General features: G+C 38.1%; 2 protein-coding genes across 2 annotated transcripts in view; one reads left to right on the plus strand and one right to left on the minus strand.

Annotated features, from left to right (window-relative positions):
• The window catches only part of cacna1fb (calcium channel, voltage-dependent, L type, alpha 1F subunit), a 31,268-nt gene extending 16,071 nt beyond the window's left edge, over positions 1-15,197 (minus strand). The window contains exons 1-11 of the mRNA XM_079468319.1: positions 14,875-15,197; positions 11,772-12,087; positions 11,229-11,334; positions 6,765-6,904; positions 5,055-5,200; positions 3,068-3,220; positions 2,780-2,976; positions 2,361-2,464; positions 1,489-1,640; positions 969-1,043; positions 596-677 (exon numbers count right to left, since the gene is read on the minus strand). Of these exons, the coding sequence (XP_079324445.1) occupies positions 596-677; positions 969-1,043; positions 1,489-1,640; positions 2,361-2,464; positions 2,780-2,976; positions 3,068-3,220; positions 5,055-5,200; positions 6,765-6,904; positions 11,229-11,334; positions 11,772-12,087; positions 14,875-14,896 (1,493 nt within the window). The 5' untranslated portion in view covers positions 14,897-15,197. The remainder of the gene's footprint in view (positions 1-595; positions 678-968; positions 1,044-1,488; positions 1,641-2,360; positions 2,465-2,779; positions 2,977-3,067; positions 3,221-5,054; positions 5,201-6,764; positions 6,905-11,228; positions 11,335-11,771; positions 12,088-14,874) is intronic.
• Positions 15,198-18,969: 3,772 nt separating this feature from the next.
• The window catches only part of magixa (MAGI family member, X-linked a), a 37,335-nt gene continuing 34,002 nt past the window's right edge, over positions 18,970-22,302 (plus strand). The window contains exon 1 of the mRNA XM_079468013.1: positions 18,970-19,250. The gene's annotated coding sequence lies outside the window, so the exon portion shown is untranslated. The remainder of the gene's footprint in view (positions 19,251-22,302) is intronic.

Below are 22,302 nucleotides of genomic sequence, written 5' to 3' on the forward strand. Positions count from 1 at the left end.
TATGACTGATAATAACCTCCATTAGAGAACCAGCAGGACAACACAATGACAAATATGGTGTCATTTGTTATTTGAATGTTTTGTATATTGCAGGGGTTCTCAAACATTTTGATCCACAACATTTAAGTTACAAAACTCTTAATTTAGATACTACAGAAGCCCTGAACCGCAATGTAAAAACATCCTTACATTCCCTCATGTAACATAAAAAATCTTCATAATTTACAAATAAAATACATTTTTGAAGAGATTTATTTGGATAATTACTTTTGAAGAGAACAAAAAATTATGACGGCATAAGCAACAAATAATACATTAAAAAAAGTTATCTTCCAAAAAAAGTTTTCTCATTAAAAAGTTTTTATCTCTTCAAAAATGTATTTAAAAAAAAGGGCTGAATTAAGCTGGCAAATTTTTTTCCAAAAAACAAAAACACATTTTATACACCGCATATTAGTCTATGCTATTTCTCTTTTAACAATATTCACTTGCATCTGCATTTGCCTTTCTAGCGAGAATGTGGAGATGCCAACACAGGTTTAAGAACCTCTTGTATATTGTGTCTGTACGCATTCATGTATATTGCATGTATTACCAGCAAGCAGCACAACAATCTGTATGTTCTTCGTCTATATTTTCAGTGTTCTCAGAACCCGTTTCACTGGCAGGAAGACTTGCTATAGCAGTTAAAACAGATACACAGAAGCAGAGAACAAGAAAGAGCAGAACAGTTAAAGAAGACATTTAAGACGCAAAGAAAGAACAATGTCAGCCACACACTGACACAGTTTTGAAGAAAAGCAATCTCTCTGAAATAGGGTCAAACCACTTAATATGAGTGCAACCAAGATGTGATTTCCAGCCCCAGATGTAAATTACACAATTAGACCAGACAAAGTTGAGAGGGGCTATAAATAGAACGGCGAGGGGAGCGAACGGGTCACGAGACTCGTTCTGATTGGCCGTACCATGGGTTTCGTTCGAGTGGCTGAACCAGCCGAATTTTCCCCTCTTCTTATCAGCTAGGTCACGCAAGGTCACACCTAGCGGATGGAAAGATTACAAGAGAAAAATGAGTAAAAGAACAAAAGGTGCAGAATAATAGAATTAAAATAAAAAAATGGAAAAGCAAATTCAGAAGCTTGTATTATTACACAAAAACGCTAATTTTATACAGAAGTGTGGGAGATGTTTACTTTATGTACAGTGTTTAAGTATTCTGTCAAAAGTTTTCTGTGGGAAAAAAACAGGAATAACCAGGATGAATTCCAAACTGGTTTATGCTGGTCAATTTGGTGAAATATTTTGGTGACATTTAAAAAATTAATAAGAATAAGAATTTTTTTAAAGGACACTTCTAATTCTGTGTTTGTTTTTCTTTCTCAATGTCATTTCAATATGTTGTATAACGAACAGGTTAGATCACAAAAAACAGGCTAGATGATTGAAGTGAAAGAAGGGAATTGGGAATCTCAGTGTTAATCTCACGTCTATTCCCGTCCTCATCGAACTCATCAATGTCCTCAGCCTGAGTGATCCAGTCCATATATCCACACAGATCTTCCTCCATCTGCTGCTTCTCACGGAGCTTCTGGAAGTCTCCTCGAGCTTTCGCCTTCTCTCTCTCCTTAGAGAATTCCCTACAGACACAAGCACAGCCTGTTAGACATGGCGACAAGCTCACACACACACATCATCGAGACAAACACACTCTGTGGACTATGACGAAGGGGTAGACAGCAGGAGCAGGAATCTTTGGGGAATTCAACACGTTTTGGAACGCTGCGGGAAATCTGCTGCTATCAGCATCTGTAAACTGTTCCATTCAGGTGAGTAACATAATTAACATCTGAAATCTGCTTTTTACTCGCTTTCCTCTGTTAAACAATCACTCAAACTGATGTGCACACAAATACACAAACACAAACTTTTCCATACACAGATAGACCCACAAACACAGTTTGAATTCAGTATTAGATTTGGCTGTTTTCTTGTTTTTGTTCTTTTAAAACGTTTAATTTTATTTCACTTTGAGTTTTAACGAAAACACTTTTCACCATTAGGTTTCATCTTTGTAATATTTGTCATTCACAGCAATAACCTCTTCTTATTTGTTTCGTTTGCATTTTTTAAAAGGTTAATTTTGCATTTGTTCAGGATCTTGTCCTTTTTTTGTTTATCGACTGTTTGTTTTTGACTTTGGTTACAATTGGGTTATTTGTGTAATTGTGTTTTGTTTTGTTTTCTATTGTACTGTACCTGCTCCTTACGCTACCTCTTGGTCATCTTTGTAAATGAGAACTGGTTCTCAACTGACTCACCTGGTTAAATAAAGCTATATTATATTCCTAAAAACTCACCCGCTCAACACACCCAACACAAGGTTGAGTACAAAGAAGGATCCAAAGATGACCAGGCTGACAAAGTAAACCCACGGCAGCTCGAAACCAATCGCATCGTTCATCTGGAGAGATACCCATCATAGTCATATCATATCACATCACTTCCTTAAAACCTTTTCATTCTTCAGATGGCTTATGCTGCCTTCATATGCTCCCGGACATTCCATAATTCCCACTTCAACACGGAAATTATTTATGGAACAGCGCTCTTTTAATGTTAGCAGATACTTGTAATGTTTTATTGCTACTTAATCATTAGTAACATTACTGTTACATAACATTTTAATTAAATACTTTTAATGTTACTAAATCCATTCTTCCGAGTTGAAGTAGGAATTATATAATTTTCGAGAGCATGTGAAGGCAGCATTAGTTACCCAGTACAGGACATCTGTCCAGCCCTCCATCGTGATGCACTGGAACACTGTTAACATGGCGAAGAAGAAGTTATCAAAGTTGGTGATGCCACCATTTGGCCCCTCCCACCTTCCTCTGCACTCTGAGCCATTGATGATGCACTGGCGACCATGACCCACAAATGCACATGGAAGCGGGTCATCATCTGCATGATTATCTGAGAAAAGAGACAAATAGATATGTAGAAAGAGTCTCAGCAACTTTGCAATGCACAAAATTAATATACATTGGTGTCTGTGTGTAGTCACCTGTGCCTATATAAAAGCAGGTGCGATGCATTCGGCCGATGAAGAGCTCCAGTCCGATGATGGCGTAGATGATGATGACAAAGAGGACAAGCAGAGAGATGTGCAACAGGGGAACCATTGCCTTCATTATGGAGTTTAACACAATCTGCAGGCCTGAACACATGTACATACACAGTAAAATAATAACTGACTTTGTAATGTAACATCATCTGTAATCCAAAACCTCCAATCAGAACTTTAAAGTGGTAGAATTCAAGCAAGTAAAACAGGTAAAAACGACCAGTTTCTCCCACCTGAATTAAGTCTCTGTCAACATCATGAAATGCATTCTCATTTACAGTAATGCAGACTAATTTAATGACTCTCTGTGCATTCAGGCAGAAATGTGCAGAAGAACATTCCCAGTCCAACTGATTCTGATGTCCAACTGATCACCTTGACTGTTCATATCAGTGTAGACGGTTGCCTAATACCTTCATTTATTGTCATGCTTTCAATGGCAGTCAGAACATAATACACACAGTGAGAAGCCAATGTGGCTATAGTATCGGATACATGAAGGAGAGGCAGTGTCCCTGTTCTGAAGAACTCCCACTGTAAGAGATGGTGCCAATGATCACCCTAATGTTGTCAAGCAAGAAAAATTCCCAGCCGCGCTTCTAATGATACTGAGATAAAATAAGCCATTGGATATTTCCTCAGTTTACTGGGCAGAAAATTAACTTTCCAAATTCCCGTTTTGATGTCAGAAATACATTTTAAAATCGATTTTAAAGGTCTAATCACTAATTTAAATGTATTTTCAGCACCAAGGACAGCACCCTTCAAACTCAACAATCCTTCTTTGACATAACTAGAATTATGGACTGTATATTCATTATAAAAATTACGCAACATCAAAGATGTATTTAGCTTTCAGAACTAACCAAACTAAGAAATAAAAATCTTGTTTTGTCTTTGTTGTAAATTATTTGAAGTATATGTTATATGGGTATTCAGAGGATCCCGAATGACAATAGTTTTCATTTGTTTGTTTTGAAAACATCTTAGTATTTTAAACATACGGGCAATAAATTGGCATAAATTGAAACCAAACCATGCTGTCAAAATACAGATAAAATAATATAATATTATAACATATAATATTTGTCCATGTATTTATGAAAAGTTCAAAAATATTTTTTGATGTGATCACCTGGATTTGTTCAAATTTGAATGTGTCTTGTCATTCTGTAAATTTATGTCACTTCAAACTTTATGTTTGTTTTTGTTGAAATTCAATAGACTGACGCGGCTGTATGCCTAGAGTATAAAGGCTAAAAAAGATATAGATATAGGTGAAAATGTAAAAACTACTGACCATTATACACTGATTCACCACAGTTAAATCCATATATCTAAACACATGAAGCACCCCAAGAAAACATTTTCACTGCATTAATGTCATTAATATCCATCACATCAAATTCAAGTAGTGCTCCAACATGCTGCATATTCTGTACTTACAACATCCTTAATGTATAAAATCAGGTGGCATAAGCTTGTTCAAAATGTAAAGCTTGCTTTAAAAAGTTTCCTAAAGTTTTCTATGATTCAAACACTATGCTGATGGTCAATCTTCAGAAATCACCTCAGTGGAAGAGTCACAAAGAGGTGAAAATGTTAGAAAAGTAATTACTTCTGGTGGAAAAGCTGAACAATTAGTGGAGCTAATCCTCCCCGTTCGGATCATCCCATAAATGTCAAAACTATTCAAAACACAGCTGCATCACAAAAGCACAACACTTCTCAACAGAACCACTATGACTGCTTTCTGCCTGAAAACATAGTTTAGGAAATATTGTACCTTTAGAATATTTTTTTGGGTGACGTACTATTGGAGAAAAACCATCAGCATATTAAACCGGACATAAAATTCTCTTTGATTGTTCCTAGGCTAAATGTAAGTTATTTCCTATAATACATACACACACACACACACACTCACTGGGCACTCCTGAGACCAGTCGGAGGGGTCGTAGGACCCTGAAGGCTCTGAGGGCTTTGACGTCCAGACCTCCCGGCTTTCCTGGCATGTGGGAAGTTGTTTCACCTGATTTATGAGTAACAGTTTCTAAGACCACACTAAACAGCCTGCAAAACAAAAACACTAAATATAAGTAGCAAATACTAGGTTTCATCGGACACACACGCCTGGCCCGAAGTTTACTTCTGGTCTGTGTTTGGTTATCAATTTGGCTAGTGGCTAGTAATATAACAATTTATTTGATATTTAATAAATATTAATATTTTGTTGTATATTAATTGTATTAAATTAGACTAAAACTACTCAACAGTTATCGATTCTTTGTGGAGGTGATAGTTCACCCAAAAATGTAGTCATCATTTACTCACCCTCTTGTCATTTCAAAACCTGTATGACTTTGTTGTTCTGCAGAACACAAAAGAAGATATTTTGAAGAATGTTGTTAACTGGCCCCCATTCACTTACATTGGTTTTGTGCCCATGCAATAGAAGTGAATTGGGGGCCAGTGCTCTTCGGTTACCGGTTTCTTTAAAATATCTTCTTTTATGTTCTACGGATGAAAGAAAGTCATAAAGGTTTGAAATGACAAGAGGGTGAGTAAATGATGACTACATTTTCAGTTTTGTGTGATTTATTTAAGTTTGGGCCACATAACCTTTTGTTCATGACAACCCTCTATAGATAGCATGTGTAAAATATATATAGGAATCATGTATTAATAAGCAATATTCACATTTTCCCATCCAACAAAAGCAAACAACCATTAAAATATTGTGTTTGTTGGTATTCACTGCCGTGTGATTTCCGTGTGACAGAACTGGCCTTTAGAGACTGGTGTTGTGAAACACAAGCCAGATGGGGCATAATATTCATGTTTCCCACCCCAGTCATCAATGTGCAATCATGTACATACATGTACTCTTAGGAGGATGAATTAAGCTTCACTCAATTGATGTTTAATACCGTGTGTTTGGATACCATCCACCTGTCCATTAGCAGCTCTGTGAGCTTAATGAAATCGCTAATCGATACAAAAAAAGCTCTCCAAAATACATTTCAAAGACGCTAAAAGCTTGGCAGTCATCTTGCTTTAGATAATTACCCATCACTCTGACCAACTGGCCATTAATGACCCCAGAACAGCTGTTCGTCCCATTTTAGCAGGACAGAAAACGCTTGAGGGATTGTCTTCAAACACAATCTACAATGTTCCCACACAGAAAATGCCAATGTCTGTGGCGTGCTTACTGATTACATTTTAGAATGAAATTATTAAAATTAAAAGAAAATTATATTATTTACACCTCTTGTAGGTCAGATTAAAAGACAGAGAGATGAGAGAGAGACTGACAGTGAGACAGAAAGAGTGTGTGGACTGACCGCCAGATCTGACCAGATAATCCGAGAGAGAGAGAGAGAGAGCGAGAGCAATTGTGAGAGATTGAGGATGAGGGGGAAAAATGGGTAAAGAGAAAAACAGAACCGCATGACAAAAAGACAAATGCAGATAAAAGAGCCGCTTCTGGCCATTATGCAACCTGAATAAAAATCAACTGTGTAAATTTATATGCAAGTGAATCATGGTAAAACAGCTGTAATGTCAGCTTTATATGAATCAAGTGAAAAAGTACACAGATGAGTGCAAATAGATGTACAAAGGTGGTCCGTACCCTACAATGACGATGACAAAGTCAAGTAAATTCCAGCCGTTGCGGATGTAAGAGCTAGGGTGCATGACGAGACCGTATGCCAGTATCTTCATAAAGGTCTCTATGGTGAAGATGATCAGAAACACATATTCAACCTGTTCCTGAAGATACAGAGAAAAAGAGTAGGTCAGAACAAATACAATACATACTGTAAAACATGAATTATAAATGCAAAGAAATTAACTATTGAACTCTTGATTTTGATGACTGTTAAAAGTATAGTTCACCCAGAAATGAAAATTCTGCCATCATTTACTCACCCTCGTGACTTTTTTTTCTTCTGCAGAAATTAAAAGATAATTTGAATAATGTTGTTAACCCGCACCTATTCACCTGCATTGGTTTTGAAGTGAAAGGGTGCCTGGGCTGCTACCGGGGCTGGTGACTAACTTTCATTAAAATATCTTGTGTTCTGCAGAAGAAAGTCATACAGGTCTGAAATGAAAATAGGGTTAGTAAATGATGAAATAATTTTTATTTTTGGTTGAACTATCACTAAGAAGTACTTTATTGTTCACACTAAAGCTGTAATTGAGAATTTTTGAGTGAAGAGAAACAAAAGAATCAAAACATAACATACTGTTCACCACAGATCAAATGTAGTTTTTAAATCTGTATTTCTCAAAGATTTTTTCACAATATAACTTTACATTAAGTTACAATTTTCCCTTAAACCTTACAAGAATGCACAGGACTAAAACCCTTGGCATCAACCTAAGAGTGTGAAGACACATTGAGCCTCTTATCAAAAGGCTTGGAACAACGTGGGACCCTAAAAAACCTGAGACATACAAATCAATATTCTAATCCTGCTACAAAAGAAATACATTTCCAAATGTTCCCAATAAAAAATGATTTACACAGTCAGAATAAATGTGAAAATGAAATCAAACAAACATGTTCATATGGAAATCTAGGTTGTCAACGTAAGTGTGTGCTGGTATGACCCTGTGACCTGTTCACTCCACCAGTGAGTGTGTCAAATTAAAAGAGAGACAGAGGGAACGGTCTTGAGTCGACCCACTGGACTTCAAAATGGGGAATTTGCAAGCGTTTTAAAGGATTACTAATCTCTTATCCTTTCTTTCATTGCTGCCAGCAACCGCAGCCTGTGCACACACACTCCATATAAACAAATATATACTGAGAACCACAAAAGAACCCCACACCATCTGTGTAAGTTTATAGTCTCTGACAGAAGTGTAAGGACAATACCATATGTGCGATAGCAACCACACACACACACACACTGCAGTTATTGATTTAATGAAAAGTGGCATTTAGCACAAACTTCCATTTTCTAAGCCGTATGTTTCTTTCTGAGGTATGTGGACGGTTTTTGCACACCATGAGTTATTTTTGGAGTGTTCAGTTGCTTCTTCAAATAAGCAGATAGATTGTGGTAACATGTGTAACCTTTCCTTAGCATAATGTTTTACCTGAATGACTGATGTTAGTAGACCTGTAAGGTCAAAGTGCTGAATGATAAATGAAACAAACGCAACTTTCAGTTCATGATATTAATATTCAAACTCAAACACTGAAAAGTGATATACATTTCTGAAAAAACATCATGCTCTGCTTCCTTTCATTCAAATTAATATTCTACGTACCATCGGCTCATCAAATTCGAAATCAGAAATGAAAACAAATCCTCAATTGCACACACGCACGCACGCCCGCACGCACGCACGCACGCACGCACGCACGCACGCACGCACGCACGCACGCACGCACACACACACACACACACACACACACTTAATGTATTAACATTAAAGGCAAACCATTTTGCACCTGGAATCCAGGTTGTGGCATAAAGCATCTTAACAAAGATACAGGACTAGTGAGAGACAGAGTAACATACAGAGAGAGAGAAATGGGGTGATGGGGGGAGGGTGATGCGATACAGGGGAGGAAGAGTAAGCTGCTTATCAGGACCAAAATCATTTACAGCAGCCAAGCGAACAGACAGCGTCAATCTCCCCTGGACACCACTCTCTCTCTCTCTCTTTCTTCCTCCATATTCTCTCTCTCTCCCTGATCATCATCATTCTCCCTATTCTCAATCTCTCCCACTTCCTATCTCTTCCTTACTTTCTCTCTTTTCATAAAAACTCCTTGTGTCTTTCTCTTTTAAATCATTTTGTGGTCTTGTTATCCTCCAAACAACTCCAACAGCAGGAAGCCACCGCAGGAGGATTCAGCCCAGCTTTTATTGCGAGTTGAAACGTTAATCTGAATGTTAAACTCACACAATGCAATGACTGTCTTGCAATATATCGCTAATTTTGAATTCAGTTAAAGGAGTTTCTTAAGCTTTGGACAGTGTTGGTCTTAAAAGCACATTTAAAAATGAAACTTACTTGGATCTAAATATGAAAAAGTGTCCAGTGTGTTAATTTTTGGAAGATCTATTGAAATAAATGGAATATAATATACATAACTATGTCTTCAGAAGTAATGAAGCTTTATGTTTTTATTACCTTAGAATGAGCTGTTTTCACCTTGCATGGAATTCACTTTGTTGTTTCTACAGTAGCCCTACATGGACAAACTGCTACATAGACCGTAGTAATTATGCAAAAACATGACAACATCTTAGTGCTGTATTAGCCCACCATAAGTCTTCGAGAAAAAAAAGGGAAGAGTGAGCCGTTGGTCGCTATTTGCAACCTCATCAGATGCCACTAAATGTCACACACTTTTCGTACAACATTTTAACACTAATCTATTCCTGCCTCGCATTGATATTATCGTCAAATTCAAGCCTAGTTGGAGACTCCTGAAGAAAAACACTGGCTGTGATCTCTCCTAAAATCATTAGTCTGTGCTGCGCTGTGGTCAATCATCTGAGCTGCACATTTGACCCTGTTATGCTCATTTCAGTGTTTCTTTCCTTTTGTCTGCATGCATATATTTCTACTTCTATAAAAAGAAAGTGACACTCGTAAGGGACCGGCAAGAGGCAAAGCCTGGGGATACGTCCATGGTCCTTATAACACACAACTCTCCCTCTCTAATTTCCCCTCTATCTCTTTCTGTTTCTCTCACACAAGCCTTAGGGAAAGATCCCCTCCTCTAGAGAACCTAACAGCACGCCCTGCTTGGTTTTGCTCTGCTTCCGAGTACAAACGGGCCGAAGTCAAACGCTCTTGTGTGCCCAGAATGACAGCGGGACAAACTCCGAAGCTCACGTGGACGATTCCATAAACTCCAGTGCAACTCTAGTGTTTTGCTGTCCTATACAATTTTGCTGTCCGAGACCTTTTTTGAGAATCTTTAAATATTAGTTGTACTTCTCATAGACGCTTGTGTAGCCAGCTAAACGTGACTGTTCACTGGATCACACAGTGTGTGAAACTCTCTGAGGGAAAAGAAGGTTGTGGGAGGTGAGGGTATTTGGTGAGCGCCATGGAAATAGATTAAAGAGTAATATCATGTCCTCCAAATGCAAAACAAATGGGATTTTCACCTCTAAATGGCATCTGATGTTCATATCTAAAGTATAAAACATCCAGAAATTTCAGACACTCGGACAGCGGAAGGACTTAAAATAGAGTTGTTTTGGCTGCAGTGAGTCACATGATATAACGCTCCTGCTTGAGGCCAATGGCGATCTCATTTGTATATGTGAGTTTTTATGTTTTTACATGTTTATATATATACTGGGAAAACTAAAATATAAATTTTAAATACGACTTGAAGAAAGAACACATTTATGAATTTGAATGCCATGTAACTGTAGAAAATAACTAACAAAAATTAACCCAACCCACTTTCTCTGAAATTATAAACCAGTTTTCACTTTCAGAATCGCAGCTGAATAAACATGTAAAGCCTTATAAAACATTTCAAATCAGACTATCAAATTCCACTGAGCTCTAGAAAGAGAAAAGATGAGCAATTCTTTGCAATGTTCACTCATGCAAAATATTACAATATTAAGCCTGAAAAATTGACTTTGCTTGTTACTGACGGCACCACAGCAAAACTACTCACCCGGCAATAGAATTGCCACTAACTGGCATAACAGGATTTCTTTAGATAACCTAAAAAGCGTGTAAAAACTTTTTAACTGGTATTTAAAATATCCAACTGATAAAAAAGCCAAAAAAGCAGGCCATTGGAAAATGATTTTCATCACATAAGCACACACATACAGTGTGTGTTGGTTACACTTCTGTCACATCTCCCAAAAGGGTCAGCAGGAATTTGCTTAGCGATCTGTTCACCCAGTTTTTCTGCTTATACCATCAGGTTGCAAAAGCAAAATATCTCAGGTCTATTAAAAAGATCTGAAAATCTAAACAATGTTCATAAAAATAGTATAACAGCAACAAAGTATGTAGAAGCTCACGTTTCTCTAATACAAACAACTTAAAAAGTCAATTTAACATTTTCTCTATTGAGAGAAACACTTACTAGGTCATGGTTGGTGGCGTTTGAGTCGTCTTCGGGAAAAGGCTTAGAGACCCCCAATGCCACACAATTAGCAAAGATGGCCAGAAGAATGAAGATATCGAATGGTCTGGAGTCAGACGTTAAGGTAAAATGCAACTTCACAAATTATTTGTTAGTTTAGCTATTATTAGTGAGGAGTGCAGGAATAAGATCTGTTGATCTGTCCTAAAAAACTGCTAACATAAATATATATATATATATATATATATATATATATATATTCCAACTTAAAATGGACAACTTAAAAAAGCGATTTTCTAAATATTTAGATTTTCTTGCATCCTCAGATTCCAGATTTTCAAATAGTTGAATCTCACCCAAATACTGCCTTATCCAAACAAACTATACATCAATGGAAATCTTATTTATTCAGCTTTCAGATTATGTATACATCTCAGTTTGACTCAAAATTGACCCTTATGACTGGTTTTGTGGTCCAGTCTCACATTTAATTTATTTCTTCTTATCGACTGTTTTCACTCAATGACTGAATTGACTGGATACTTCCATTCCACGAGGTGCAGAGCGGCCCTACGAATGGGGTTGTTTAGTTTAAGGCAGAAGAGAGCTCTGGGGGCCCGTTGCACCTGGTTGGAGCCCTGGATCTGTTTCTTCATGTGTTGACTTTTCTTCCTCTGCGTTGCAGTGGAGCTGGTCGTGGAGTTGAGCGTTTCGGTGCGGTTCATCTTCGGACGATCATTATCCTCCTCTTCATCCCTCTCTTCCTCTGTGACCTCGTCAGCTTCCCCTCTACTTCCCTCCTCCTCCTCTTCTTCCGCTTCACCACCACCCTCTTCATCCTCATTGGAGTACCCATTCCCTGAAGAGAGAGAGAGGTTTAGTCACCTAATGATGGGTCATTTGAACGGATGACACAGAGAAAAAAAACTGCTGCTTATGATTCAGTGCTAAAATTAACCAATTATTAAAAAGAATGCATGTCATGTCAATATAAGCTGTAGCCATTTTTAGGTTTTATATTGATATCTTAAAACCACTGGTTGGGGACCTAAGCATTTTCTGTTCTTAAAACTAAATTTTGTATCCAAGGCACGTTTCTCTTCATCTGGACATGCGTACGCCGATGTAACCAGAAAAACTAGAAAAGTCTAATTACTCAGGTCATATTAAAGAGGGTGAAGAAGATAAAGAAGCCAAAGCTCTCTAATCTGTCACAGTCTCTGATGAACAGGAGGACTCTGCACTAGGTGAGGAAAACCACACAGTAACAGCTGTGACCTACTTCCTGTGAGCGAAATGTGGGGGGATGCAGAAAAGGATTCTGGGCCAGTGGTTTCAAATGTGAGTACCTGTGGACTCATCACGCTAGCCTCTAGCACAGCTAGCTGACAGCTAACAGAAAATATCAAGGGGAGGGGGTGAGAGAGAGAGGACACTTTGCTGAAGGCAAATTATAACTTAATTATAAGCATGAGACCTCAGTGAGACTGTAGGGAATTCTATCAACCATAGACAATGACAATCCCTACTTTCATTTACCATTGAAAATGAGTGGGCAGGAAAGAGAAATAAACTTCTGTGTGCAGGGGTTTGTAAAGTGAGTTCCCACGACTGCTGCTGTGTGCTGATAAAGGCCCGTTCTAAATGGAAATCGAGGGCCAATTTAGCATGCTGGCATGATGGAAAACAGTGGGATTTATTTTTAGACTACAGCTCTTAATACTGTAGCACTGGAATGGCTACAGAGGAGATAGATCGCAAGATCTGAATTTCCTTACATTACATTTATATAGCGCTTTTCTGGGTACTCAATGTGCTTTACATCGAAGGGGGGGGGGGGTCTCCTCAACCACCACCAATGTGCAGCATCCACCTGTATGATGCGACGGCAGCCATATTGCACCAGCACACCCACCACACATCAGCTTATTGGTGGAGAGGAGACCAAGCCAATTAGTACACATTGGGATGATTAGGAGGCCATGATTTATAGAGGCAAATGGGCGAATTTGGCCAGGATGCCGGGGCTACAACCCTAATCTTATTCGAAGGACATCCAGTAATTTTAAATGACCACATATATTTTGCTATATATTCACCATTATATTAATTTCTATCTAGTTATTCTATTTCAGACAAAGTCGTACAAAGTTAGAAGGAGAGAATGAGAGAAGAGTGAGAATGGGCATCTGAACGCACCTCTGTTTTCGCTCTTCAATAAACTTTGTTCATTTTATTATAACACCACTTCGTCTCCTGTCTGCAGGATAGTAAGATCTACCAGTTTTGGGGAATGAACAAGATGGAACAACACAGTATAATTTTGGATCAATAACAAGATAGTAGAACCTATCAGAGACATACATTGAGGATAAATGTATATGATTTTCAAAATTGTGAAATTGTGTATTATCATTTAAAAGTCTTATGTTAAGACTATGTGGTGAAATGTTTAATTTCATACTGGGGTGAGTTTATCTGTTATTTTGAGCGTCTGTTTGTGACAACAAAACATATTTTTTAATCTAAAACAACCCTTGGTTTAAATATTTATTGGCAATTTATTATAATTGTTCTGCGTATTGTTATATTATAGTTGATGGTTTCACAGTGTGACCCTGCCTGTGAAATCCAGGCTTATGAGAACAAGTATTAAAGTTTGATTTCAAACATACATTTGACTATGATTTCAATCTTTGACATGACCTTACTCGGTCAATATTAAAGATATCAAGGTTATATTTTCACAGCATGTTCTTTACATGATGTAGAATGACTTTGTGTTGAAAACAATAAGTAAAACAAAAAGACTAAACACATGTTCTCCTGCACATTTTAAATTTTTTGAGAAATATCAAACTAGCTGGATTGGCTGTAAAACCTTGACCATACTCCTTCAGTTATAATGCGGTTTCACATTTATGCCTACTAACATACCGAAAATATATGTGCCTTCTCAATGTTTTAGGGTACAAACTGATTTTATATGAATAATATTTTATATTCATTATAAGATGTAAAGAAGTTTACTTATTTGTTTTAATTATGATGGGATAATAAATTATAAAATGATAAAAAAATAAGACTCGCATTTCTGCCTTTGCTATACACACCACAAGACACCCTGGCAGGCGGACTTGTCCTGAAGGAAAGGGATTTGGCTCTTTAGCTAGTTAGGGATCAAAGATTATAGAGCCCCATTTAATTAACCTTACTATTAGAATATTAATTTGGGTGGCCCTGCATAACATTTCACTATTTGCATTGACCTGCACTGCTGATCATTATAGGCCTATAACAGACAGCAAAAAGTATTTACGTTTGCAGTTTGCCTGCAATAAGACATGAGAAAACACGTGCTTGATGTGTTCTGAAAATGACCCTGCGGCAGAGTAACATCTGCTACTGTGAACAAGAAAATAAATTAGAAAACAAATTCATAATTTCATCGCAACACTGCTCGAGGCTTCGAGGCTTCATCTTTTATTATAATTAGCATTTAGAAAATGAGTATAGTTGTCACAATTAGATAGAAGAGGTTTAATTTTTTAGCACAACTAAATACATTTCAGTTTTGTAGAAAAGAAAGTTGACAGTAAACAACATAATAATTAAAAGTAAAAAAATATTATTTAAGAAAACTTACTTTGTCTGTTCTCCTCATACATGTCGGAGATGGTCCCTTTCACCTCTTTGGAGCAGAATGCATGATCCTTGTGACGCCTTCTTCAGTCACATTAACGAGACATGTTTCCAAATGTTGCTTTTTTCCACGAAAGTGTCAAGTTGCAGTGTTACAATCCTGTGAGGTATCCAAAAGTGAAATCGTCCTACTGGATTTTCATCCTGAACCGATGCACATGCATGCAGATGCTTTAAAAAATGAGCGTTCATTCATTTCCCGTCTTCGAAGATTAACTTTGAGGGCAGTGAAGAAATAAAAATATAGCCGTTGATAGAAATAACGCCTCTGTTCTCTGTCTATCTCCCCTTTTAAGCCATCAATTCAGGATTAAAGAAAAATGAGTCGTTTAAAGGGACAGGCAGCCTAGAAACTTATTAAAGGCAGGGATATTGGGCAAACGAATTTATGGAGCGTCGACAGAAAATGTGGGCGAGTCTTTTCCAACCCGACGCTGGATAAAATTACTCACGCTCAAAAGCGCGAGGACGCGCGTATAGCCCACTCGCACGCGTTTGCGCCGATGCATGTGAAGATAAATAAAAATATCAGTCTTTCATTTCATTCTTACTTAATTGCTAATTTCATAATAAGAATTTAAATAAACGTATCATAAATATATTTGGGGAAGAAAGAAAAAAGCCTACTTTATAACGATTTGATAACAAACCAGGATAAGTTAAACTCGACACATCTGAAGTTGTTTGAGCTGTGACTATCCCAGAACCTTCTCTTTATCTTGCAAAGACTTGTGAGAACAGAGGTGTGCTTACAGATTCCAGTTATCCCTGGGAAGAGGTTACCTGCATTTGACGTACATTAAAATCAGCTCGGAGCTTTTGTCTGTAAATTAATTCCTCCTGACATTCCCATGACATACACTAAGTCAGAGTATTAAGTCTTGGTAATCCCTGCACAAATGTTCTGCTTAATTTGAACATGTCGGATCCAATGTCAGATCAAGCTCGTTTTGTACACATCTATTTTCATGGTTAAATGAACTCAGGGATGGGGCAACTATAGGTTACTCTCAACTAAGCATATACGACATCTATTTTCCCTTGAGGAATCGATGCAAATGTATTATTTTTTCCTAATTTACGCAGTGCATGCTATGGTTGTTTTCCCAAAAGATAGAGTTTATGAGGAGATAGGTATAAAGGTAGATTAAAACTGTTATAATAGGTCTGCAGACTACATATAGTGGGGGGAAAAAAGTATTTAGTCAGCCACCAATTGTGCAAGTTCTCACTGAAAAAGATGAGAGGCCTGTACTTTTCAGGTACACTTCAACTATGAGAGGCATAATGAGAAAAAAAATCCAGAAAATCACTTTTGTTATTGACCAAATACCTTTTTCCCACCATTATTTGCAAACAAATTATTTAGAAATCAGACAATGTGATTTTCAGGATTTCCGTCTCTCATAGTTGAAGTGTACCTATGATGAAAATGACAGGCCTCTTTTTAAGTGGGAGAACTTGCACAATTGGTGGCTAAACACTTTTTTGCCCCACTGTATAACCAATGAGCATATAGAAAATAAAAGTACAATACATTACACTGAAATAAAATTACACAAGGAAAAGCTCCCACTCTGGAGTGGGATATGCCAACTTTTCTTGTTTTTCCATCACTTGACCTGTTATTGAATGATGATCTAAATTTTAGACAGAATTCAGAAGACAGTTAGGCTATAACCAAAGGGTACATCATGTAGAAACCTATCTTACCCCCGTCCGAATGCACGTGTTCTTTTTGGATAATTTATTTTGATGTCGAAGTGGAAATTACATAACTTATCATTGCGACTATTCAGCAGTTGTCACTATCAAAGCTCATTGCAATACTGAATGGAAAGCATAGCCTACGTACATCAATAACGTAGCTTATCATATTTTATCAGATTATCAAAAAGTGTTCTTGGCATTATATACATATATGCAGAAAACATACAGTCCAATCTATAGACTGCAATAGACTAATAATTTAACAAACGGCCGTTGAAATCTGTAGCACGTAAAATGGACACTTGACGCCCTCTTGTGTCTACAATAAAGAACCACACTTTGTAGATGACATCATAGGAAAAATTTTAATGAACCATGCACGTGACTTTTGAAATAACCTTACTCTTACAATAGATAATGTGCTCAGCTCAATAAAAAAGTACTCAAATTTTAAATAATAACCTCTCAAATCACATTTTTATGAGAATTATATATAATAATGGTTGATGGAGCTTCCTTTTTGTTTATTCTGATGCTAATTCACAACCTATCAGGCCTAACATCATAACATATAGGAAGATTACATCATATTTTTCAAATGAAAAAACTTGACATAAGCATATTTATCTGCTATCATGTTCCAAAGAGATGGATTACTTGATATGATCTTACAGCCATAGTCTCCAAATTTGCTCTTTTTTATCTCTCTCGTTCAGTGGTGTGCTCTATCAGATTATAGTTTAATCTGAGATAAATATGTGTCACTTTGGTATTAAAGCATGGGTTAGATTTTGCTTTTAAATATCTGGTGCTCAGTGATTTCACCTGCTAATTTTAACATGTTTTTCCATCCACATCTGACAAATTAAATGACAGTTTACATGCATATGAAATCCACACCACAGAACACCACAGAAGTGGGTAGACTCACTGGTCCTGAGAATATTAACAAGTATAATATTAGTATCAGCTCTAACAGTGTTTTGAAATGTGAGATGCGTTTGTGGGGCTGGCTGTGTGACTGTGTCTATACAGTCTATACTCTGGTGTAAACTGTGAATGCAGTAGGCACTTTACTAAAACCGAGGCATAGTCAGCACTTTCTTAGGTACCTCATTGACTTTAACTCCCAGCCAAACACATACACTCTCTCACACACCAGCACACACAACTATGGCACTGCAACAGGCATTCCATCACCCCCCTCATCCCCTCTGTAATGAAGAGAATGTCTTGTTAATTGCCCTGTGTTATTTATGACACCGAAGGGCCGTATGCATTGTTGAAGAAATACTCGAACAGCTCACGACTGTCTGTTAACGAGTTTACATCGTATAATCTATTCTATATGAAAATTGCACGAATTGAAAATTAATCTAGCCAAAGATGATGTCTTGCTTGGGGTGGGAGGTGCTTGCTGGTTGCACGATGCGCTACTGGCACTGTATCCAAGATACCCACACAGTTTCCTTGGCAACGGGAGAGAGCACATGGATAAAGTGTGCGCATTAGTTAATGACGCTTACGACACTTATTTTCCCCCAAAACAAAAGCGTAATAATCGAAATCGAATCTTAGAGTTGCTGTTTATGTTATGCAGCATTCTATAACACGTCATAATACAACAGAATAATGTAGCGTTACGCGGCGGGGCATCGTGATTGTAAATTGACCGCAAGTTGCAAACCTTTCTAATAAGAACTCTTCGCCGACGTCATAGCGAACCGTAAACAGTGAATATATTCTGCTGATGTCATCTTAAATGGACCCATTATATCAACGAGACGCTGCTGCAGCGCCGAGACCACCCAGAGTGTCACCCACATAATATGGCGGGGGGGGGGGGGTGACCCATCATATTTGATCATAAACGTAGCCTTTTTTAGTTACAAATGACACGTGTAATCATTTTATGACCGAGAAAATCCCATATAGACTAGAATTATTTAACTACTTATCGTGCACACGAGCCTGGATGTTGATGCTAGATAAGCATTTTTATGTCCCCCAAAAGTCTAAACAAAATACAAAGGGTGGGTTCTTAAAGTTTGGATTACTTTAGCGTGCTTTGCACCACGCTTGCACACACAATGAGAAGCATGCATTCCAGTCATTATCAATTCAAATGTGTCCTCTTGAAGTATTTGGGTAAGGAGTCACGGCGCGTTCATATTCCCAGTCTCGCCCCGCGCTGTCCAATCGCTTCCAACCATAGGCGGTCCGATCCGTCCCTGTTATACACGGCGTTTCCTCCCCATCCCTGCCTCCTCCTCCTCCCCTCCGCTTGGCTGTCTTATCATCGCTTCCTTGTTGCCAAACCTGCAAAGACAGGACTGTACTGAATGCAGCGTAATTTTGACCCATGTTCCATTAGCAGAGCAGCCCTGAGGGCAAGAGAATACCGCGCTGGGCTGTAATACTACACTGTCCTCCAATTCATCCTCAACCGCTATGGATCTGTAACCTTAGTGCGCTGCTACCGCCTCATCCAACAGAGCATAATCTGCAGTCACCTGCGACTCCGAAAGGCAATCAATATTGATAGAGTATTTATAAGGATTACGGTCATACGGCAATACGTCGCGGGGGGGAAAGGCTGGAAATATGAAGGTATGTCACGGACCGTCGCATTGTTGCTTGGTTGACCATCTGATACTACTGCCATATGCTTTTGTCCATTCATTTCCACCTCCTGTCATAACGGGCTGTAGGTACGGCGCAAATTCCATTTTGTCCTTGTTGCGCGCGGCGACTGAAGCCACTTTGCCTTTGCAGCATTTAACACTGCGCTCTCTTTGTCAGTTGGTTTGTTTTTGTCAACTATTTTTACCGCAGTTTTAGAACGGTCTGATACGCGATGTGTGGGGGATTTAAAGTCAGCGTGCGACAAAAGATATTCGCGTAAAAGCGCGTCTGCGAGCGGCTCGGGACCGCATGAGTGAACTGTTGGTCCGCGTAGTAAAACATGGGCCTCGCGCGCTCTGTTTAGTCTATCGGGTTTAAATGAATGTGGGTGTTTTGTGCTAGAGAGCAAGAAACGAGAAATTTGTCTGAGTTTTGACTCGGTTCGGTCTAAACTAGATTCTGTGATTTTGCAGTGATATGACAGCGCGTGGGATACATAGTCCACTCTGCTGGTAAATAATGACCATTGCAGTCATTGGTTGGCAGCATGCAGACCCTCTCGCTTCAAACGACACATCATAACCCTCCACAGCGTTATGGCCACACGCTTGCACATCAAATGTTTCATTGGGAAGCACATGCAAAGAGTGTCTCTGTTAAATATAAAACGGTAAAGCCAGATGTCATTTGGTGCATGAGAATTTGGCAGAAGATGTGTTGTCCAATAAACAGTTCAATGTTATTGGAGGGTCATCTTTAACCATGTCCTCAGAGTCAGCATTCCGATACACCGTAGGCGTCACACACGCTCTGCAACTCATTTCAAAGCTTTATTGGCATGATAAGATTGCATCTAAAAATGGTCTGATGCACAATCACTGACCACAACACTTATCCGAACGCTACTACTGCAGAACAGTTTCATCACATTTAGTTTCTCCCTAAAGGATATACAGTTTCATATCTTATCTTTTCTCATTTCTGCACATTTACTTGTTACTCTTGTTAAAGCTGCTAGCATCAAGGTTGGGGACTTGGTATGCAAAGTTGCCAATGCAGGTGTGCATCATGTTTATTCATGTATGAGCATGTGTGGTACCATAAAGTTTCATCTCCAGAATACATATTGGCCATTTCAACTAACCAACATGCCAACTCAGTACATGATGAAAAAAATCACTGCTAATTTCGACAATAGTTAATAAAAAATAAAATGCATATATATGAAGTAAATTAAATTTACAAGTAGCCTTTCAAGTAGGCTTTAAAGTCCTAAACTTAAGTTTACTGTTACGCTCCGAATGTAACAAATCTAAAACAGCATCTTACGTCAGTCTAAGTCATGTATAAATGCATTGCAAGTTCCAGATCTAAAATATTACAACATAGGTGAAACAAAACAGTATAAAAATGTTTTTGTTTTTAATCAGTGATGAGGAACCTTGACTGCTGATGAGGAGAAAACCAAACCCCCTTGCTCTTTAATGCCCTGAACGCTTTAATGGTTCAGCACATAACAACAGACTGATATACCTGAGCCTGTCTTCACAGTAGCGATCCGCAGTGATGGTGCAGAGAGATCTTACATGTCTTCGACTCATTACATCTGATTGGGCTTTGATTTGCAAAAGGTAGAGTTTCGGATTCCTGTACACGTGTACCATCTCATTTCTGAATGAGATGACGCATAAACAGACATGTTCTGACAGAGTTATGATGTTTCTGCATTGTTTCTCTAATTTGGAGCTGAAGTTAATGTTCAGTTCTACGGTACAACAAGATCAAGACACCCTCTGTAATCATTAGTTTCAGAGAGAAAATAAAGAATAGTACAGTAATTTAATTCTTCTCCGAGCAGTATTAGATAACTTTCGATCTTGTTCCACAGCATGAACAGTAATTGATGTTAAAGTTGCTGCATTAGGTTTCGCAGTATTTCTCTGTAACAAACAGAAGCCGTCATCGCAGTTGGTATCCAAGCGGCCAAATTTCTCTCCTGGGAAAGTCATTCTATACAGACCAAAGCTCTGATCTGCCTCTCTCCCCTTGGCCCAGTGACATCTGGAACTTTAATTTTCAATTAAAGCTGTTCTCGATTTGAGTCTGTTCATCAACTTACCTGAAGGTCTGGCAGGATTTATCTTCTCCGCACTTCATCTCTGGTGGCACAGAGTCCCTCAGAGTAAATGAGAATAGCCGTCAGAAAATAGTCCTGGCATGGTTAGCACTCCTTGTGAGCAGTTAAATAATTTTTGTAAATTGGAAGACACAGCACATAATGACTCAGAATACTTTGGACAAAATTATTGGTAATGTTGTTTTGTAGTAAGCGAAAGTAGTATGTCCTACAGCTGTTCAACTGACTTTGAAATGCAGCCGTTTTATTTACTGGAACAGTAATGCTTTGAACATTAAGAGCATCTTTAATGCTCCCGAACAGCAGGAAAACAAACAGTTCTTTGTTCAGGGTTATGAGTTCTTTCTTCATTAGTAGGATGGGGTGGCAGTTTTGGGCATCTTTCCAAAATACTTAATCAATTATTCTCAACATCCCAGCAGTTCGTGAAAACTCAGCATGCATATGTAATGCGGAAGATGCAAGCAGGATTTAATCAAAGAGAGGGAGGGACAGGGCTTAGATCTCGGTAGCACATGCAGACGTGATATCTGAAGACACTTGAATGTGCAGTGCGTAAAGTGATAGTTCACCCAAAAAGGATCATTCTGAAATCATTTACTCTTGTAAAGAGTATTATTTACTCCAACCTCTGTGACTTTCTTTCTTCCGCAGAACACAAAAGAAGACATTTTGAAGAATTTGGTAACCCAACAGCACTGGCACCCATTCACTTCTATTGTATGGACACAAAACAAATGCAAATGACTGGGTGCCAGTTAACATTCTTCAAAATATCTTCTTTTGTGTTGTACAGAAGAAACGAAGTCAAACATGTTTGAAATGTTGACCTGTGTTTTGACTTTCATAACCTTATGTTTTGCTTATAGTCAATGTTTTCTTGTACAACTGCTTTGTAAC

This window comes from Barbatula barbatula, assembly GCF_947034865.1.
Source record: "Barbatula barbatula genome assembly, chromosome: 11".
Classification (NCBI taxonomy): domain Eukaryota; kingdom Metazoa; phylum Chordata; class Actinopteri; order Cypriniformes; family Nemacheilidae; genus Barbatula; species Barbatula barbatula.